The sequence below is a fragment of the Paralichthys olivaceus genome, chromosome 23 (assembly GCF_024713975.1).
Source record: "Paralichthys olivaceus isolate ysfri-2021 chromosome 23, ASM2471397v2, whole genome shotgun sequence".
Classification (NCBI taxonomy): domain Eukaryota; kingdom Metazoa; phylum Chordata; class Actinopteri; order Pleuronectiformes; family Paralichthyidae; genus Paralichthys; species Paralichthys olivaceus.
In genome coordinates, this window is record NC_091115.1 from 5,892,341 (window position 1) to 5,910,691 (window position 18,351).

At 42.9% G+C, this 18,351-nt stretch overlaps 1 protein-coding gene across 1 annotated transcript in view; it reads right to left on the reverse strand.

The window, feature by feature from the left end:
• The window catches only part of snd1 (staphylococcal nuclease and tudor domain containing 1), a 168,797-nt gene that overhangs the window by 97,846 nt on the left and 52,600 nt on the right, over positions 1–18,351 (reverse strand). The window contains exon 16 of the mRNA XM_069520370.1: positions 16,726–16,835. Within this exon, the coding sequence (XP_069376471.1) occupies positions 16,726–16,835 (110 nt within the window). The remainder of the gene's footprint in view (positions 1–16,725; positions 16,836–18,351) is intronic.

Sequence of the window (18,351 nt, forward strand, 5' to 3'; positions counted from 1 at the left end):
TTTCTGTCATGTGTGGGGCTACGTCACACGAGGAAGACGGGAAGAATAAGAGGATCAGGGCAAAAGAGAAGAGGCAGAGAGAGAAAGAGAGAGAGAGAGAGAGAGAGAGAGAGAGAGAGCAGGATGATTCATATCAAATTAACATTTAACATGGCCATTGCATACTGTACTGAGCATTTGTCGTTGTGCTGACTCATATCTCAGAAACCATGCATTTGTATCCCACTCCTGTCATTTACTCATAATTGTTTTGATAACTTGGGACGGTTTCCCAGTTGTGTCAAATGTGAAATATGAGGAATGTTCAGACATAAAAAAAAAACAAAAACAGTAGTTATCAGTGTGTCGATTCTAAATGCATAGTGTAAATGGGTCAGATGGGTTGTGAGCAGTTGTATGAACAGATGTAAGCACTGCATTAAGCATTAAGCTGTGTTATGGTATTCTATGGCACGTAAGCTTGGAGATAACGCTGCTGCACCTCAGTGTTGTACAGCAGGTTGGGGCTTATGCTCCCCCATACTGCTAAATACCAGAGTATGTTTGTGCATTGTGGTCACATTTGTAGTTCCTCTGTGTTTTAAAAGGCTCTATCATACCAATCAGTCAACATGGGTACAAGGTCATCAATCAGCATATCAGCTAGCCAGCCACTGAACATCCCGTCTCCATGGGAAACACTCCTTCCCCTCCATCCTTTCCTCCTCCGCATCATGTTTTTTTTTTTTTTTTCTGTCTGAGTGCTTCATTAGCAATCATGAAGCCATTTGAAAGAGGAAGCAAGGCAAGATGTACCTATTTATCCACAGCTCAGAAAGCTCGGGGAGCAGGGGGGGGGGGGGGGATTGGAATTAGAGGAAGACGAAGATTAAGTGGAAAAGAAATTGAGATGTAGGACAGAAAATTTAAGTGGGGGAGAAAGCATGACAGATTGCTCGAAAGAAGTTATTATGGTGCGAGCATAAGTGAAAAACTTGGTCAAAATAGAAAACAGGTTTGGAGACTGGAGGGAAAATAGCTTTGAGAACAAGAACTGAAGAAGGGTGAGGGAATTAAGGAAGAATGAGGACACAAGATAAATAGGGAGGGAGACGGTAGAAGCAAAAAAACAAAGATTAAAAAAAAAAGAAACGGGATGAGAAAAAAGAAGAAGAGTTAGGGCTACGATAAGAGGGGAAAGCAAAAGAGTGTTTGAGAGAGAGGAAGAGAGAGAGAGCAAAGGCGCTTGGGAGAAGAGTAAGCAGTGCAAATGTGATGCAAGAGTGCCAGCTACAGATGGAATGGGGGATATATAGCCTGGCCATCATGGCTCCTGCATGATTGGTGAAAGGCATGGACTGCACCACACGGGGTGTGATGGAGGGGGGGGTGGGTAGTAGGGTGTGATGTTACCATAGCAGAGTGGTAGCAGATAAGAAGTGCTGATACCAGTAATGGACTGATCCACTGGGGGTACTTGAGGGAGGGAGACCGGTGAATATGAAAGCTGAGAGGATGGCAGGATCAAGAGGTCAGCACAAATGGAACTGTGGGGACGATAACTGCCACAGTGCAGCCATGTGCGTGCACACGTGTGTGTTTTCATTGTGATCAAGAGGATACTGAATTTAACGGGCCACAGCCTTTAGACCAGCAGCAAACAAACAGTGGGTGCTTCAGCTTAAAACCAATTTTAAAAAGGGAGTTAATAGTAAAAATTATAAAGGTTCGCAGCACATTTTGAAGCTTTTATTTTGACATCTCTTCATGTTTTTCTTAATATAAAATAACCCAGCACTGAGACCTGCGCAGGAGATGGCTGTAATAAAACGTTATTCTGGTAAAATGATGGAGAACAATAGGTGGCAGAATTATGTATTAGAAGTATGAGGGGCAATTATATTTACCCAACCCTGTGACCTTGTCTCATGCAGATGTTTTATGCAGCTGGATTCTCATAAAGTGAGGATTAATCCTGCATCATTGATCAGAGCCTGAGATAAGAATGTATGGATCTATATGACAGGAACATCAAGGGGTTGAAGGTGCTTCTGAGCCCATTCATCATTTAACGCTTGATGTGTGTTTACAGCCTCTTCTTTTCCCAGGTTCACGTGATTTGAATCATTGTTTTTTTTTAAAGGAAGCCTGCAAGTTGTGCATAAATATTATGTTTAATAATGTAAATTTGATTATTTGCTGAATATCAAGTGTAGAGCAGAGCAGCAGGAGCAGTTTTAATAGCAGCATCATTATGAGATTCTAACTCAATTATTTTTTTGGGGGGGGGAGGCTGTGTGGCAGAAAGATTCAATACCAACTGCTTTCTGTTTTCATGCATTTTGTGTTTAGCAAGCTTTTATAGATTGTTGATAAAATCCACACCCCTAGCGTTCCAATATTGGGTGCTACACAGTGCATGTGCTAGTATGTTTGTGTGAGCACTAGCCAGTGTGCTAGTGGAGCAGACAGGAGGCTATTCTGAGCAGGCCTGCAAGCGTGCTGCCTTCTGAGTCAACATGAGTCAGGGCCAGAGAGTTGACGGTACCTAATTTCAGATAGGGGAACTAGAAGGGGGTGCAGAGTCAAAGGTGGAGGTTTAACAATAGAGAAAGTTGGTTTAGGCGCTACTTTAAATATTTTACTTTACATTATCTTACGTCTTAATTTGAAAAGCATGAGGTGAGGACGTTGTTGGTAGACTGGAGGAAAGAGAGAGGACGAGTCGATGTGATGCTTCTGACTTTGACCATGTGGAAACTGATGCAAATGACCATAATCAGTGTCCAGCTGGTGTTGGGATTTGTCGGTACCGAGGTCAGCGGGGGCAAAGAAAAAACTGCTTTTCACTGGTTGTAAATGAGCCTGCTGCCATCGGAGGCTGTCGCGCTGAATTGCAGCATGCCAACAGATACTGGATTTGTACCGTGGTCCAAATTCACACAGATTCTGCTGTTAAAAGACTAAATGGCAGATGGGTTGTTCTATTTACACCAGGTGGATGACCACTCAAGTGTGTTACGCTCTGCGAGACGGACTTTATTGCCGATTGTTGGGTGAAAAACATCCCTGTGTTTTCTTAGCAGCCAGCGACGACGCAGCCTCACTTTTATGATCCCGACGAGTAGTTCGGGCTGCGGTGCACGAGTAGTAAATCACGTTTGCAGAAAGCAGCAAACGAGGGACAGAGACATATGTAAGGAGGGGGTGTGTTGTTGAGGTGTTTGTGTGTGTACAACACAAATAAAGACACAATTGCACAAACACACAGTGGGTGTAAAAAATGAAGCCATTGACCATTAATTTCACTGCTTTTGTTGAAATTTACAGCTTAGAGAGAAACCGTGACCATGAGAACAGCATCACCAAGGATACTGTGCATCAGCCCTTATTCGCTGGCGTACAAACATAGACACACAAAAACACAATCGCAGAATACAATAAATATCTAAACACCTTCAATACAATCTTTTCAATTAGAACTGTGTTCACATTTATAAAAGAAATAAGCAAATTCTGCATCTGTTTAATGTCTTTTCAGGCAGCTTTGACTGAATTCAGAAAGAAAAGTGGGCTGACAACTGAAAATCAAGTCACGTTTGTTTTGCCTTCATCTAGAACATCTTCCTCCCTCTGGTCTGGACTGTAATATAACCCAGTGAGCAGCTGCTGTGGCAGAAGCCAGGGTTTCTTCTACATAATCCTTAAACATTCAAAAAAAAAAACCTTGATAGAGTTGAGGAGAGAAAAAGTGAAAACATCCTGTGACATTGTTGTTAACAAATTGGCAGTTACTCAAGCAGTCTAAGCAGAGATAATGAAATGTTTCTCGCAAAACAGGAGACTGGTATGTTCCAGGAAATAAGGGTTCTGAGAATGAGTTGTCAAAACGTGTCTTTTCAAGGATGGACGTTTTGGTGAGTGTGAATGGATGCATGTGGGGTTTCAAAATGGCCTCCTGCCCTGCTCAAGAAGACATTAACAAAAGGTGTCAGTGAGAAAAACAGACAAGGGTAACAGAATCAAGTGAGGTACACGGAGAGGGCGACACATTACCTATGATATCCTGATTTAGTGTGACAGGGGACAGCAGTGTTAGATGGAAAAGACGCAGCGGGAAAGAAGTGGGCAAACAGAGCGAAAGAGAAAGAGAGAGACAAAGGGCTGTGGAACAAAGAGCATAAGAGAAAAAAAGAATTGACAAGGTGACCGCAACAGAAATCTGCTATCAGACGGATAAAGAGCTCAGTATTTGTTCTGCAGGATCATGATTTTTAACACTGATGCAGACTTGAAGATGACAAGCAGCGTGCTAATGTCAAAGACTGGCAGAGGAAACGTGCACTGCTGAGCACAGAATGGCACATGAAAGCAGTGTCAGGATGAAAGCCTCAACGTGCTGCGTGGAGCATCCGAGGTTTGAGACACGGTTTTCATGTGACGGCAGAATTATTCAGCCGCTGCAGCAAACTGCTGTGTGTGTGTGTTTGGGTCAGCAGTGATTCTTGAGAGATCAAACAAATCAATAGGAAAACCTCAGTTCAGCTCCAGTGCACTGTGGGTAGGGAAGTTTTTTTGCCTCCACTTGGGCTTTCAGTATTTTTTACTGGACATTTGTAAAACTTTTTATTTACTTGCTGCGAGTGGAATAACATACACACGCAGCTCAAAACAGAAATAAGAGAGAAATCAGCTCAAAAGCATTTTTAAAGAGGCAGCGGGGGCCAGGCGCTGATCCCAGCCACAAGTTTTAATGGATCCCAAATAAACGATGTCACCCAAAGTGCTGGCTTTAAACACAGTCCTCACTTAATAGAAAGGGATGTGGGTTATGCTTTTAAGCTGTAAACATTTAGCTCATTTTCCCCCTTTTTCCTTTAATTCCGACTTCAAATGATTCAGGCTGGATTGATGTGGTCTGCTTGTGTTTTTCCGTGTGGTATAGTGGGCGCATTTGTTTGGCTTGTTATTGCACAACAAATCATTTGCATACATATAGTTGCTGTTATATTTTCCATGGTTCCGATTTTTTTGCCATGTGTTAAGATTAGATGCAACTCTCTAACAGCACCAGAAGTACAGATGCGCGATGGCATGTTGAGGAGCTTATGTAGGACTGACTGCAGGTGAACCTGTGCCAGCGGAACTGTGCAACCTCCGCACAAAAAACTGATCAAAGCATACGCCATCCCGGGAAACAGACAGTACAGAACTTTTTAAATCCACTAGCTGCTTATTAATGTCAGAGGAGACAACACTGAAACTTTAAGTTTGCGAGCGCTGCACTGGGACAAACTGAAAAATAAGATTGTGGAGGCAAAAAGAGACTAAATATGAAGATGAAGTCAATTAAATGGAAGTTGGAAACTGGCAAATCTCTGAAGCAAGAAGTGTGGTTTCAATTTAATTTAATAACTACTCCTATAGAGTCAGGAGGACAGATCTTACATAACTGTACATTAGACAGATATACAGAAATCGGCTTTGATTTCGTTTTCTGAAAGCTTAATGTTACAGATAAACTTGACGACCACCAACATTAACACCATGATGGTTTCAGAAACTCTCGCCTCTACGCTGCTCTCTCACGGATGTATTAATCATGAATCTAGGTAGCGTTGTTAACATCGCTTGAAACTGATGTTTCTCTGTTCGTACATAGAGGCAGCGTCAATGAGTTACCAGACCCGCAGAGTCTATGAGCGGTTACTGTGTTCATGGCTGTGTGAATCATTTCAGACAGAAGAACTTCTCAACGAGAGGTGAATCAGAGGCGCCGTCTGGCCCCAAGCCAAGTGTGACCTCGTCGGCCTGGCTGATACCAGAGTACCTGCCCAATGGGGGAGCCACTAATTAGACGGCCAGTTGCAGCGCTCTTGTCACCTCAATCGGTTGTCCCTCACTCACAAGCTAATTAAACAGAACGGCAGATATCAGTGCACGCAGGCCTGTGTTTGTCCATCAATTAAAGTTGTTGTTGTTGTTGCAGTGAAAAATGACTTCAAACCAAAGTTAAGATTAAACTGAGAGTGTAAACATCAGGGAGCGGTGGCACAGCACAGCAAAAAATATAATGCAAGTAGGTTCTATCAGGGTGATATACGAGGAGCACAGGGACTATAGAGTTACTACTGTGATGGGAGTTTCATACTATGAGGTGGGATGGAGGATGTGACTAAGCTTATGGGATGAATTAACAGAGGGAGGAGAGAGAAATGATCTGAGGAGGAAGAGAAAATAGAGAGAGAGAGAAGAGGAGAGGAGGCTCAGGGTAGAAGAGACTTGGCAAGCATTCACCCTCCCACTCTGTTGGCAGCAGAGGCACAAACTGTTTGCTCACAGCAGTACATGCATCTATTAGTATTGTTCCAGGAGATAATAACTGTGTGTGTGTGTGTGTGTGTGTGTGTGTGTGTGTGTGTGTGTGTGTGTGTGTGTGTGTGTGTGTGTGTGTGTGTGTGTGTGTGTGTGTGTGTGTGTGTGTGGCAAAAGTGCCAAATGAGTTGCAACGAGGTGGCAGACAAACAATATGGAGCGGCAAAATGAAATGTATGTGGAAGCAAGTGTCAGTCTGTCTGTGGGTGTGTCAGACAACAGCGCTAAACGTTCGCTCTATAGAAACACCGGAGGCCAAAGTGCTAACAACTCCACAGCTTCTGACAACTTCCAAAGACTCTTTTATTTAGGTTAGAGAGTTTGGACGGGGACACCGAGTATCATGTTTCAGCTGCTTGGAAAGAATGATGAAAGAAACACAAAGAACTGGAAGCTTAACAGGAATTGGAGGAACTCTGGGGCCATTATACACACAGTTCTACTTCCTGTCCATGCCTACGTCCTAATCTAGATACCACGTTCCCCAATTACCAGTGAAATTAAAGTTAGAATGCTGATCTAGGGAATCAGGATTTTAAGTTGACATGCTTAAAAACAGATAATAACCAGGAGACTAGTGCGCATGTTAATTTAACTGGAGGAATACTGATCAATCCAAACGTTCTTATAAGACCCAGCAGGCCATGGAAGCATTTTAAGAAACTGCAGTGGCCCGGCCGGCCTTTCTTCAAACTTCCCCTGCATACACCCTTTCACATTCACAGAGACTCAGCCAGCAAAGGGGTTTAAAGAAACTATATTTCTATAGCTGGCCTCGATTGAAGCCACGCTCGTGCACACAGCTCCCCTGCCTGTCGCCCACTTCTGCCATTAGCTTTATCTGTCTGAATTCAAAGCTCAGAGCCCAATCCCTGTTGGTTTTCTGAAAAGATTTTGCCTGGCTTGTTCTTCCCTTTATGCCCCCCCCCTCTCCTCTGACTCTCCTCTGGGAAAACATAGAAAAAGAAGAGAGAGGAGGGATGAAGGAAAGAGATGCCGATCGCTGACACAGCCGCTGAGATAGCCTCTCTCTTGTTGGTAAGGGATATAAAGGAATGGAATGAGAGCGGAGGTAGATGGAAGGAGATGCTGAGATGGGGATAAGGGCGCAGGCGTGAGGACGTTATGCTGTGGTAAGCTGGTGAAGGATTACCGCTTCAAATCTTCCCTCTTTTTGCCCTTTATTTGCCACTTATTTATTCAGATCTCTCAGGCTTTATTCCTTCTCGAGCCAGGTGCACGCACACGCCGCCACAGACAAAAAAGGACAGGCTTGTGATTGCAGAGGTAAGAAGGTGACAGGAAAGAAGAAAAGTACAAGACAAGAAAAGATGAGGGGTCTAAGTAGGTGTGACCTCTACGCAGCAGGGGCCAGATGTTGACAACTCAATACGCGACCAAGTAACGGAGGAGTGACATGAAGCGTGGGAGATGTGGGGAAGGGACGAGGCCAGGATGTGTCAACAGTAGGGGGCGTGTGTTGGTGTGCGTCAATCGAATGTTAATTCTATAGCGACGGGAGAAAAGGTGCAGAGACTGACTGGCTCTTTTAATCATGACAGCTGGCTTCAGTGTGTGTGTGTGTGTGTGTGTGTGTGTGTGTGTGTGTGTAGTATGTGTGTGTGTGTGTGTGTGTGTGTGTGTGTGTGTGTGTGTGTGTGTGTGTGTGTGTGTGTGTGTAATTGTGAGCAGTATGTGTTTTTGAACAGCCAAGTCAACGTTGATGTGTGGCCATCGCCGTGTTGTCAAGGGAACCATTAGCACAACTGAGAGGCTGGTATCTGTAATCAGCTCTCACACACACGCACGCATGCACACACACACACACACACACACAGCTTAAGGATCAATCATCATCAATAAAGAACAGGGGCCTTGAGCCATTTCCTGAGGCGGACTCATCAGAGATTCAATGAACATATGGTGAAGAACAAAAACTATAAAGTGTTTCTAGGTCAGGCTGCAAAAGTGAGATTTCAGTGAGGAGACATTAAAATTATATATTATTATCCTGGCATTAAATATACATTTTTTCGAACTACTTTATAGACAGAAATGCTGTAAAATATCCGTTGGGTCGTTTTCAGACGGATGGAAAACTGGGTCCAGAGTTTGCTTTTCATATATCAAAAAAAAGGCAGCAGGAAATTGTAAGGGTCAAATGCATCAAGGTAAATCACCAAAAACTCTCGAAGCTCCTCGTCTTTTCAAGTTGACATCTTCGTTAGCGTCTTCTACGTGTACTGCAGCTTTTTTTTTTTTCCACCTTATGATATTTCTATTTCTTTATTTTTTTTCAGTTTTGTATACATCGCGTGTGAGAAACATCATTAACACACTCGCTGCAAATTATCATATTCCTATGATATTCTCTAGGTCTTTTACTCGGAGCTGGCAGGGACAGTTCCAGAAAATGTCCAGAGCAACTGACTATAAATAGATTAAGTTACGCACGCCAATTTAGTTAAAGTGTCGAACTGTTTTAATATGTAGATAACAAACACCTAACAGCCAGCAGCTCAGAAGGCAGCGCAGCAGGGAGATGTGTGTTTTAGTGTGCGTGGAAATGTAGGTAAGTGTTTACCTTGTAACTCTGCCTCAAAAAAGGGGGGAGACTGCACACAACACCACAAAGAGGGCACAAGTCAGGGTAATGAAACACAACAAAAGCCTGCGTGCTTGTGCGACCACCAACATTAATTTAGTGAAGAACATAAAATGCCGGTCAAGTGAAAAGAATGGGGAGGGAGGACAACAATAATAGCAAATTAAGGGATAAGCAGTAAAAATGAAGCTGCCTCATGGGGCAGAACAAGAGATGAAGGAGAAGCAGCTGGCCGAAGGACGATTAAGAAGACTATAGTCGCAGAATAAAAACAAGAGTAAAAGCTGAAGTATTTCCCCACTTGTTTTTAGAGCAAAGGATGTTCTGGCTGTCACCCAAAAATCTGATCTCCAAGGATTCTGTTACAATTAAACTCCTAGAATTATTTAATGAGTATAAATTGGGCTCTACTTAAACCACCCATCTCACATCGGGGCATTATGGGGACGACCTTGTTGATAAAGAAAAAAATTAATTGGTCCAACTATCAGACAAATATTGAGTCCCAATGATGGACAACATGTCTCCACTTGCCTCCCCCCCCACTATCTAGAAATTAAACCAAAATATCAAGAAAGCAAACGCCGCCATTTTTCTCCAATGATTTGGAGCTGGAGTTTTCAAGAGATGAAGCCGCAGTATCGGGGTGGACCAATCACAAGTCACTCACAACGTTCAATCCCATTTTTATAGCATCAAATAACATAACACACACAACACTTCTTCTCGAACTACTTGAAATGACAAACCATTTATTAGAAAAATCTTCCATCCATGTCCCATCCACTAACACGGAGGAGGCAGGGTTTCTGGCCTACACTGCAGCCACTCATCAGGAGGCGATCTGGATGCTTTGGCTTCACTTCTGCGTCGCCATTGGGCCGTCTATTCTTTTATGCAGTAGACTGACCTCTTTAAATAATGCAGTCATAACTGATTTTTCTTTTTCTTTTCGACAATCCTCTTCCTCTGCTCGTCATCTCTCGCCCATCACAGGCTCGAGTGTTTTTGACTGATGGAATAAAAATGAAGAATTGAAACCTCCTGCAAATAAAACTATTCTTTATTAGAACAATTGAATAGTAAAGGAGGAGGAAAACAGGAGCCGAAATGAAGGACGTACAGCAGCGGCATAAAACAACAGGTAATAGTGTGTCTGTTTACACAGCCACTGGCTATCTGGCTGTGTGCCTTCGGAATTCTCAGACAGACCCAAAATTCAATATGTAGTTTGGCTACTTTCTTTTTAAGTGAGAGGGATTGGAGTGTAATTAGAGAAAAGGACTTTTTAGAGAAAATAGAATTCTTTTACCTGCTTCTTCCATCACTTACAAAACTTTGCTCAAAGTTGTGTGGCCTTGGGGTTGGATAATTATTTAACAGATGTGTTCGAATTGTGAACGCGAGCACTTATGTCCTTCATCCGTTTTCTCTCGCTCTCTGCAGCAGGACGTTTGAGCTTTAAACTCAAGCAGCTAAAATGTAGACATATGTGAGGGGTAAGGAAAATAGAGGAAGAAAGAGAATTGAAAATGAGGAGTACAGCGAGAAATATAATGGGAGACAGTGCAGTGCAAGTGCATGAGAGCATTATACTATTGCCCTCATTGATGTGTAAGAGTACTGCAGTGCCCTTCATGTAGAGGCAAAGGCTAAGAGGATTCAGCTGGTCCCCAAGCGCTGTGAGTGCCTGTGTCTTTGCACGGTTTGCATGGTTTGCTTATCAGGCTGGACGGTGAAGTTGCAATTCCATCACACGCACACACTAACGCACACACAGACACACCACGCACGTCACAGCAGAAGGTCGCCCAAGTAAACGAGTTGGGGGGCGATAAAGTGGGTTTCTCCCTTCCTCTCATCTCTCCATCTCGATTCAGCGCCCATCTATCTCTCCATCTCTGGCGACGGTGTGAATGCGTTTATGTGGGTCGCTGTGTTCACCTTCAGGCTATAATTCAAGAATCTTCAAGGAACAAAAACAAGCCGACTGTGACACTGATGCACGCAAACAGGCCGAGCAGCACTTTCCTTTTTTTTTCACGCTAAAAAGAATAAAACGATCTCTACCTGTGACACCAATTAGTCCAAAGTAACACGGACGCCAGAATTTATGTTGAGTACTCAACAGAAATGACCATTTAATGGCTCTATGTTCACAAGGTGGATGTCAAGGTCAAACTTCAAATTACAAATTTAATCTCTATTTAAATTGCTAACTGCGATAGTTTGACAGTTATTTTGCAGCTAGTGAGACAAAGATACAGCTCGACTTCAACATGTCGCGACAATATGGGATTTAAAATATTGATGATGACATAAAGACACCCTACAGCAAAGATACGCAACTTTCGACAACATAAAGTTTTACAATCAGTTTTCCTAATGATTCACTTGAACTCATCCGGGTCAAATCCCTCTGATACGAACACAGACGTGTGTGAGACAGTAACTTTTACAGTAACAGTTAACTGTAAGATTAGCAGAAGATACAATTATACTATGATGGTAAAAGGCATTAAATGTTTCTGATATATGGACATACTGCACACTGGTGATGAATTGATGGGGACACATCCTGTCTGTGGCTATAAAGCAGCAATAATGGATACAGCACTGTCTTCTGCACTCATGGTTTGTTTAACTACAGTATGCGGTGGGGAAAAAAGGACCCGAGGGGCAGTTCACTGTCCCCACCGTCTGTCTGACCAGGAAACCACACCATGCATTATTCATCATGTGTACTGATTCCCCTCCATCTCTCACACACACATCGTGAATGCATGCGCCGCATGACGAAAGAAGAACAAGTCAAAAATAGATGCAAAGAAAAAAACACAAAAACAACAGATATACAAATGTGTTTCGGCAAAATAGGCCGATTCGAACAACAGTGTGTGAGTCAAGTGTGTGTGAGAGAGGGAGGGAGAAGGTGGGGGGAGGGGATGAGAGAAGAGGAGACATGGACAAAGAGTGTGAGATGCAGTACTTGTGTAATCGGCCTCATGCCAAAATAATTCAAGCGTGATTGGAAATCAATGTGAGAGCATGGAAGCTGTGGAGGAATCCGATGCTGTCCTGCGGCCCTGAGAGGCAAAATAAGACGTGCAAAAGAGGCTGAAATGCATGAAGGATGCATTTTGCGTGCCTGTGTGTGTGGAGAATGCTAAATGAATTGATCTGAGCTGCACTGACCACAAATATGCACAGGGAGAGAAAAAAATAAAGAAACGAAACTTGATCACACTTTGATTATCCACTTGCTACAATGTCCCTACTTAAGAAGTAAGAAATTACAACACCCAGACAGACAGAGAACAAAATCCTCTTGATTTTTGTTAATGTGTTGGATTTATTAGCATTTAATTAAAATGCCCAAAAAGAATGTTTATTAAAGCAGAGAGATCTGTGGAGGGAGGCACTACAGGGCATCTGTGATGCCTCGCTGGCACTGTGACTCATCACCGCTCCACAACACAACCTCCTGCAGGTCTGAAAGCAGACTCTGCTGACACCCACCCATGGCAGCCTGGTGCATGCAGCGTTCATGTTACGTTGAGGGGGGGGACGGACTCATTTAGAGCACAACTGGGCCGGGTTAAGGATGCGATTCGCAGAGGAACAACACGCATGAACACATCACACCTAAAACTGACACTGCTCAGAGACAGAGGTAAGTGCCTGTGTGTTTGTGTGTGTGTGTGTTAGGACCATTACATTAAGCAGCTAACATATATATCTTTATTTAATACAACTATTACCTCTTCAAATTCAAGATTAATTCAACTGCAGCTTAAAGCAACACTATGTAACTTTCACTGAGCATCAGCGCCCTCTGCAGCCACATGGGATTCATTCTCTTGGGCTCTGTGTGTCACAAAACAGACATCATCTTCACTTGCATTATGACATTTAAGACTAAATTCCAAAGCTGTGTTTAAACAGCCAGACGTGACGCAGCAGGCCACTCTTCACATTTGCTCCTTTTTCATTACATGCCAACAAATATGTGAGAATATAAAATAAGCTGTGAGCGTTTTTAAGTGTGAGATGAGGCGTAATTGTTTGTGACAGCCAGCACAGTACAGTAGATAGGAGAGCGCCCAGACTGAATGAGGTCAATGGGACTGACAGTGTACGTAGGTGGAACAGTACACCGCACATTACTGTCCACTTAGTCCGCTCTCGTCCCTGCTCCACCCCATTTTCTTATTCTTCCCTCCTCTCCCACCTGGTGATCAATTCATTGATTTTGCAGTTAAAACAACAGAGGCTCCAATCATAGGAAATTGATTGAAATTGGTATTTTTAATGCAAACTTAAAAAAACGTTTCACAGCTGATTAGTCTGAAACATTTCATGTAAAGATAAAACATCACATGTAACACAAGTAGAAGATTATTCTGCTTTAAACTGAGTTGACATGACGATTTTGTATATTTTAGAATATGGTTAATTAAACATAAAGTATTTTAATGAGGTTCTGGGAATAGTTTAAATATTGCTTCACTGACGTCTATACTAAATAACACTGCACCACTAATTATGTCCCTTGTCTAACTGACTCATCCTAGATAAAAACATCAATGCAGTGAAATTCCTCTGTCGGCCTCCCTCCTGGTTCACACTGAGTGTTTGAAGTTGCCACCCCCCCCCCCCCTCCCAAAAAAAAAATACCATAAAGAAAATCAACAGATCTGCTCTGTGACTGCGATAGCGTGAATGGATGAGTTTTTGTCAATGGAAGGTGGGAGGTGAGAAAAATTAAATGTGAGACATCAAAAAGTGGAAATGGAAATGTCTGGGGAGTAGTGTTTACCGATGTGTTTTCTCTAAAAAAATTCTGTGCAGCTGTTCTGGCTTCATGCTGGGAAGGGGAGCAGTGTCTGTCAGAGATTAACACTACACAGAGAGCGCCGGGGAGAGAGAGAGAGAGAGAGAGAGGCAGACAGATGGAGACAGACAGACAGACAGACAGACAGACAGACAGACAGGGAAAGGAAGACAGAGCTGATAAACACAAAAGAGAGCGTCTTAAAGTAAAGGAAACGCAGAACGGAGAGAATCACCATAGAGACACGGAGCGATCGAGGGGGTGGCGAGGTGGGGCTTATAAATAGAGGAGACAGAAACCAGGACCTCTCCCCGCACTGGATGCCACATTAATTATGCGTGTCTGCATCAGGAGAAATTAAGACACGGCTGTGTGGCAGCTCGGAGAGAGAGACTGAGAGAGGGAGCGATGGCAGGCGAGGACGGAGGCAGCTAAGAGCGAATGTCAGTCAGGGATTTAAAACTGGACACAGAAGAAGAGGAGAGGGGAAGAAGAGAAAAGACTAAAACAGCAGCACAAAGGAATGAAAAAGAAAAGTGTGCTCAAGCCTCGTCTGCGCTAAAGCTCCAGTTTCAAAGCAGACGAGAAAAAGAGCTAATTACAGAGTCGGGAAATGTGGAAATGTGAGAGAGGGGAGAAAAAAAACATGTGGACGATTGAGTCAACATATCATCAGATCAACAAAGCCCTAGAAAGCTCAAGATGTTTGTCGAGTAGTGCCAGCGTGGAAAAATATTTTACGAATGCAAATAAATACATCACCAAAACCAAAATCAAAAGTTATTCATGCGAGGCCATCTTTGGAACATCTTTAAAAACGCTGCTGCAATCAGACGCCATTCAGAGACAAATCAACATCTGAATCTCATGCTAATGAAATCAAATGATCCATATTCATGTCTGAGTGCCACATGTACCTTAATAACCTGCTCAGGTTCCACTTGTTCTATAGGGGAGGGAGAGACGGAGGGACGTGTGGATGAAGAGCTGAGACCATTTCTTCCTGTCTATCACACATCACATCTTTATTCTGCTGCCACCAGCAGGTCCTTTACTCTAGCTTCTTCCATGCAACTCTGTTTATCATTAAATCTTTTCTCCAGCTAGTTGTGTGTCTGTGTGTGTTCCAGAGCCGTCACTTTATTTCTCTGCCACATCCCAAATTGCTCCATGAACGTTTTAACATTTTTTTAACTTTCTTTCAGAGAATAATTTGCCTTTTTGGAACATCGACAGCTCTCAAGTGTGAAGTCTTAATTGTGTTATCGACTGGAATGTTTCCCCTTTGAGAGAGTGTGTCAGTGTGTGTGTGTGTGTGTGAGTGTGTGTTCACATTAGCCCATACCAGGGGGTCAGTGCAGCCAGCCAAGCAGCCCCCGCACTGGGCTCAAGTCTCATTATAAGGCTCGGTACTGCCTGTTAACACCCACCTACCTGGGAAAAAACTTGCCGACACCACCGGTGACTGGCGAGGGAGACAATGTGTAACGAGTGTGTGTGCGTCAGTGTGCGATAGAATAGATTGTGATTTAAAAAAAAAAAAAAAAAAAACTATCCTCAATTTGATACGAGCGCAGAAACGACTTCAGACACTGAGGCAAGTCTTGAATTTAATCTGAGTGATTATTCATTTGTGAACATTTGGGAAAAACTAACAAAGCACATGCATCGGTACTGAGTCATGCAGGAATCTGTCAATCAAAATCTGCTGCGGCTGCTTGAGCCAATTATTTCAGAGTTTTATTACTGGCCTTCACACACACACACACAAATATGGACGCTCTTGACATTAGCCAAACCTCCAACGCCGGCCAAGCCTACATTTACATGACAATTAAACACCAGAGGACAGTGGAGTCAGCCACCCTGCACGGGAAAAAGGCCCTTTAAGCGAGGAGATGTGGATGGAGAGGGGGAGTAAAAGAGAACAAGACAGAGGGAGTGTGCGGCCTGGATAAGTGGTGGCAGGATTATAGCTAGTTCCATCATGACTTTGGTCCGTTCACTGCTTCTTATAAAAACCTATTAGCATGTGAATGAACAGGCACACAGTGGATGGAGTTTTTCTAAAGCCCAAGAGCACTGATCCACTATCAGGTGAGCATTCCATAAACTGGGAGCAAACGGACAGGACAGGACAGGGTGTGTGTGTGTGTGTGTGTGTGTGTGTGTGTGTGTGTGTGTGTGTGTGTGTGTGTGTGTGTGTGTGTGTGTGTGTGTGTGTGTGTGTGTGTGTGTGTGTGTGTGTGTGTGTGTGTGTGTGTGTGTGTGTGTGTGTGGTCTAGCCCACTTTTATCTGGATTTTTGTTGGGATTTCAAAGCACTCACAATACAGAGAGTGTTGCACTTTAAAAGTCAACCATTTTGTCAGTGTGTCTTCGTACAAGCACTAGATGCACAAGAAGAAAAACACTTGAATGAAACCAAACTTTATACTAGTGTAGATTTCTCTGGTGGTAAAATTGAAAATGCCGACATGTTTCTTGAAAAGCGTTTGGGAGAAACAAGAAAAATCCTGTCTATAATTAATTATTCAAAACCACTGTCTTTTAAATAATGCATTTACTGCTGTTAATGAAAAAGTTCGGCATCAAACATCAAATCAACATGAGACATGGGGATAATCTATAGTACTGTAATGCTGTCTGTTATTCAACACAAAAACACAGGGAGACTGCGTGTCGGGAAGCTGCTAGGATTTTCACCAGCTTGTATTACAAGTATATTATAGATATTCTTCACAAATCTCTGAACCAACATCATCTGGTCTTCAAATGCAAAACTAAAGTTGAACTGCGAGTGTGAAAGTAAAAAAAAATTGTAGGAGCCAAAGCAGCAGAACATCAAGAGTTTCCCCAACATGGGAACGGGCGGTGAAACTGTAAGAGAAATGATGAAATCAGTGCCAGGGATGTCCCGCTGTAGCTCTTACCTCCCTCTGCAGCACCAGCTCTTTGGTGAACAGCATGGCCTCTTCGCTGAAGGGCTCAGCCACCTGCATGCCCCCGGGCGTGTTTCTGGAGCTGCGTGGACACTCGATACCTGGAAAGACAGGAACAACCGCAAGAGTTAGAGAAGCAGCGCAGCAGCTAATCAAAAGAACAGCAAGGTGCCCTGGATAGTTTGGCACGATCAAGTCATTAAACACCACAAGACATAAACTGGCTGTATTTGTCAAAATTGAAGAAATCATCACAAACATCTGCAGGTTAATGAACAGACTTGTAGCGACACATTTTGGGACCTGTAGTGATCCTGACAACAAATGGAAAAAATATATAAACTCATGTCAACTAAAAGGATAATTATTCATCAAGAGGTGACGCAGGAGGAGATTTTGCATCAAACGTGTCCACAACAAACAACAGACAAATCTCCTGTGTCCAGGTGAGGGGTGGTGTCTGGAGAGAGCATTCAGGAGGCAGAACATGACGCATGAATTAGATAGAAAAGTACATAGACACAAGAATAATTCCAGAAAATGTCCAGAGCAACTGACCAAGAAATTCATTCAGGAGAATATTGGTGCATGTCTGAAAGCAGCTATATAAAGTTAAGGTGGGATTGGATCAGCCTGAGGGAAATGAGTGGGTATTGAGGCTGTGGGATTTTCTATGTACTAAAAAAAAAAAAGAGAAATGCAGAAATTTCACGTTCTGTGCATACACTATGAATTTTACATGTGCAGCCTCTATGGGAGGAACACACCTCCTATCAGTGAAGAATCACTCCTTTTGTGTGTTATCCCCTTAGGAGTGAAAAGTGTGTATGCGCAACATGTTCAACAACACATGCTGAAGGAGCAGACAAACACACTGAATACTGAAGGTATACATGTTGAGTTCTCGAGAACAAGCACAGAAGGAATTTTAACACTACAAACGTGCACGAGAAAGCATGTTGGTGCTGTATTGATTTATGCAAAGTATCCTTAGGAGAGATTCAGTTTTCCCTTGAGGAAAATGCTGCTGGGCTCTTGTGCCAATGTGAAAGATAGAAAACAAATTACGAACTTGAAATAAATGTGCAGAGTAAAGAAAGAATTGATGTGTTTATAAGATTTAAAATGTAACATGAACACCACGGCTTGTCTTAAGTTTCCTTTCCAAATTCTTTTGATTAGTACTTACACCTTAAAACTTGTCAATGGAGCAGTGTTTCTCAGCGACGTTAATCTGGGACACAGTGTACAGAGATCTGTTCAACAAGCCACATTCGTATAATTATCTTGTTTTGGAAATACAAATGTATTTTTAATTCAAGAACATTGTCTTCGCCCTGTTTTAGCTTCTTAAAAGGTAGTTGTGCATTGTTTGGAAAAGATAACAGCAAAAGTGTGACCGAACCCTTGCAGATAATCTTAGTATAATGAGGGAGCTAACTTACCAGCATGCATTTGTTTTCTTGCAAGGATCAGTAACAAAATAGATGCTATATTTTTGATTAGCTTTATTTGTTCCCTTAATGTCCTTGTTTGTCCCATTTACGAGGACGAGAACTGGAGACATCAGCGTATTCGCTCTGGCTGAGAGGGGCAAATGACCCAGGAAAGGTAAAA